Raw genomic sequence first — 4,206 nt, 5'->3', positions numbered from 1 at the left:
AAATATAAAATAAATGTAAACCTACAATAGGGGTAATAATGGCAAACAGTAACCTCTGCAAAACCGCCACCCTATCAACTGCCATACATCAATCAAATCAATTGTCAATTATTTAAAATTCAAATTCAAAATATTAACTGCCTTCAACCTTTCAAGCCTTCAAGCAACGAACCCTCGAAACCTTCAGACAATAAAATACATGCATAAAAGTCAGAAGTCTTTGAGCTCATTACCCAAAAACCTCTGACTTGGGGGGCTGATGACGGGGGTAGCCCAAGACTAAATAAAATGACTAAATATGTGAATGTTCAAATGGTTAAACGGTTCAATGGTTGAAAAGCTGTGAGATGGGAAAAGCGAGGCGGAAACAGTGGCCAGTCACATCCGGAGATCGCTTCACCAACCCATAGCCGCAAAAGCAAAGCAGGTCTGCACAATGCACGCTATTATCCAGGGGTCAAAAGCCTTTAACCCCCAAAAGGGGAAACCCTCCACTGCAAGCAAGGTTACTAGTCTAACACATTCTACTTCGGGAGATGTCTTCTCTTATAAATTGACACTTCATTTACTTCAGAAAACATCTCCTGGCCAGCTCTGATTCTCTAATCTCTGGTCATTCGTGTGGAGTACTTGCTTACATACAAGTCACTCCTTTTCACATCCACCACACACATTCCATTTGCTCCCACTTCCGAATCTGAGTACATTTCAGAGAAGGAATCTTCAACAAATAACAACAAACTAGTAAACCTCCTTCCACGTCTTGCAAACGTGGGGGGACCCCGCGACCTGCGTTAGGCAAAGTTGAACCCTTCAACCCTTTTGCCTAACCAACCCAACTACTACCGTTGGTCTTGTATTTGTTGCATCAACAAGTAACAAGCTAAAATTTGAGTTCAAATTTTGTCTTGGAAAAAACTTACGGCTAGACGAACTTTGAATTGTATTTTTTTACATATGGACATGGACATGTCGATTGACCAATATTTTCAAAACTTTGAATTGTAATTTTTTTTTTTTAACGTATGGACATATCGATTGACCAATGATGGATAGACATTGATTGAACGGATGATAGCAAACAATGCATATGGGTATTTTTTAACCTATTTTTGGCTTCTTAAATGATTTACTTAACTTAAGTGAGCTTACGTTGACTAAAAAATTATATAACCTAACTCGATTCAACTAAAAAATTATACGAACTAATCTTGAATGAATAATTTAAAGAACCTTCTAACCCCAAATGTTTGCATCTATCTACACATAAAACCCCATTTTTCATCTATATAAGAAAGCCATACCTACCCAACATAATCTCTTGCCACATTTAGAGAACAATATGGATACCTACCTCCCTCTAATTAATATATACTCCGTATATGGTAGTTTTTTTGGCCCCTCTTGTTCACAACAAAATGCCTATGATTGAGGGCATTTAAACTGTTCAGTGCTAGAGAAAGCAGTCAACAGTTATTATATATATAAATTTTCAATATCATTCTTAAATGTTTTTTTTTTGAACAGTCAATATATTCTATGATTATAGAACAGGGCCATCATATGCTGTAAAAACCCACAACAAACAAGAAAGAAGAAATACGACATACATTGAAACCCCCAAACTAGACTAGTGTATTATGTCTTTTACATTAAAATCCACCCATCTGACCCAGTTTATATTCTCGAACTTCGAACGACTCTTTAGCCAAATGAATGAATCCGCCTTGATTTCCTCCACCACTTTACTACCCGAGACTCGAGTTCCTTTGAACTCCTGTTCGTTCCTTGCTTTCCAGATGTGCCAAATTGTTGTTTGGAGAATCAAGTTTATCACTTTCTTCCAAACTTTAGATCCTTTCCAACTATCAACCTGCTTCAGAAGCTCTTTGCTTGACCCGAGCTGCGTGCTAACAGGAAGTTTTACCCAAGCTAGGATGTTCCACCATATTGATTTCGACATCGTACAGCTAAGTACCAAATGTTCCACCGACTCGTCGTAGGCATCACACCTGCAACACACTTGATTTTGAAGTTGTACGCCTCTCTTGATCAGTTCGGTTTTAACAGGAATCCTACCCATAGCTATTCTCCATGAAAACAAGTTCACCTTCGGCGGGACCCAACGATTCCAATATCGCCACTCATCTTCAATCTCCTCTGATCGCCTGATAATTTGATCCCTGATCTCAGCAACTGAGAAATTATTATTTTCATATGATTTCCAAGTCCATACATCCTCACCATCTCTAAACTTGACTTCATATAAAACTTTCATCAGACCAGACCATTGGGCCCATTCAGATTCACACTTGGAGGTCGAGAGCAACGAATATTCCATTGTAATTCATTCCGATATTTAACAAAATTGTCTGCCACAAACGCTTTTTTGTTTGATGCGATATTGAAGATAGCAGGGAAACGATTCATCAGTGCGTCCCCTTCAGTCCAAACGTCTGCCCAAAAGCCCACTTTGTTACCGGATCCGACATTCGCTATAATATTTTCTTTTAATGAGATACCAAGAATTTCAAGCTCTTTCCCAACCAAATATATATCTTTCCATGTACCAGAGAATATGCTATTGAAAGGAATACAGTTTACTTGTCTTTTTTTCTCATGAATAGCCCTAACCACTTTAGCCCATAAAGTATTTGGATCTACCTTATACTTATACCACCACTTTGACAAAAAAGCAAGGTTCGCGCTTCTTAGATCACCAATACCTAAGCCTCCGTATTTCTTTGGTATGACCAACTTACTCCAAGCTATCCACCTAATTTTATTTGTTCCATCCTTTCTTCCCCATATGAAGTCACTCCTAATAGAATCAAGTATTTTAATTATCTTTATTGGTGCTTGATACAACGAGAAATAGTAATTTGGTAAGGCACCCATTACTGCTTTGGCTAACAAAACTCTACCGGCAAACGAAAGACATCTAGCCTTCCAAGCCGAAAGCTTAGCATTAAACTTATCGATCACGATAAGTAACTTATATAAACCTTAATGTTTTGAAACAAATTATTTATATTTTTCAAAAAGAAAAAAATGTTAACTAACGAAATATAGAATTGGGAATACAAAAAACCAATCATATTATATAACTTTTGTCTAAGGTTTTAGTCTTTTAGGTTGTATGCAAAACATTGAAGTAACAATGTATTAACATAACATGGTGATACCACATCCATGTTGGAGATAGGGAAGTAACTACAATGGCTACACTTTTGGTCCCTAACTTGGAATTGACCTGTGACTCATTACAATCGTTAATTGTCAATCACTCAAGAGTGGTCCGACCGCAACCAGTTGCATCTCAATGCTCCCAGCTAATAAACATGTATGTGTTTTCAATACACCATTAATTGAAATATATAGTTATCTGTCTGTCAACAAAAACGATATCTAACACTTTTAATAATTTCTTTCTCTGTGTATGTAACCAATAAATCACTTAAACACTCATCGCTTATTTTGCAATGCAATCGAGTCTACTTCATTATTAAAAATTCAGTGTGAAGGATAAAACTCGGCTAAACGACCATTGACCCACCTTGCACTTCTTGATAGATAAGAAGGAATCATTCGAGCTCAAACAAGCCATACAAACTAGTGATTTCATTATGACCTTGTTGAATATGTTATCAAGTAATAGAACTAGAAGCACCTAATATTGGATTTTTAAATTTCATAACAATGAATGATTGGCTCTTTTTTGAGCTTGACAAGGTCCACCTAGAAAGAAAATGAAATATTGATAAATATATATGAAATAAGTGCAATAAACAATTACTTATCATGTATGGGTATGTTTGGCATTGAGCTTGAAGCTTTTGGTTGAACGCTACTACTAGTAGCGTTTAGAATGAGCTACAAGCTTTTAGGAAAAAATGACTATTTTAACCTCTAAAAATAAGGAACTTTTTAATGCACCAACTTTCTAAATTTTTAGTTATGTCCATTTTGGTAATTTTATACATTTTATTAAAAGCTCCAGCTACTCTACCAAACACCAAATATATCTAAAAAGCTACAACTACTAGCTACCAGCCACCAGCTACTTTTGCCAAACATACCCTATAACTAAATGTGCATAAGCGTACATTCTTGGTGCAAGCCTTTACCAAGTTACAAGAACAACTGATTGTAACTAGGGCTGTAACGAATCGAATGTTCAGCGAACAGTTCGTAAACCGTCTGGCA

The 4,206-nt window shown here is 36.6% G+C and overlaps 1 protein-coding gene across 1 annotated transcript; it reads right to left on the bottom strand.

The window, feature by feature from the left end:
- Positions 1-1,630: 1,630 nt before the first annotated feature.
- Positions 1,631-2,278, bottom strand: LOC110870339. Its single transcript, XM_022119525.1, has one exon. The coding sequence runs from the start codon at positions 2,276-2,278 to the stop codon at positions 1,631-1,633; it is 648 nt and encodes a 215-aa protein (XP_021975217.1).
- Between the last annotated feature and the right edge of the window lie 1,928 nt (positions 2,279-4,206).

The sequence above is a fragment of the Helianthus annuus genome, chromosome 8, assembly GCF_002127325.2.
Source record: "Helianthus annuus cultivar XRQ/B chromosome 8, HanXRQr2.0-SUNRISE, whole genome shotgun sequence".
Taxonomy (NCBI): Eukaryota; Viridiplantae; Streptophyta; class Magnoliopsida; order Asterales; family Asteraceae; genus Helianthus; species Helianthus annuus.
The sequence above is the reverse complement of the archived record's forward strand: the minus strand, read 5'-3'. Positions and strand labels throughout refer to the sequence as shown.

What these genes read in the sequence shown, in the direction of transcription:
- LOC110870339 (XM_022119525.1), bottom strand. Translation starts at nt 2,278, where the DNA reads ATGAAAGTTTTATATGAAGTCAAGTTTAGAGATGGTGAGGATGTATGG.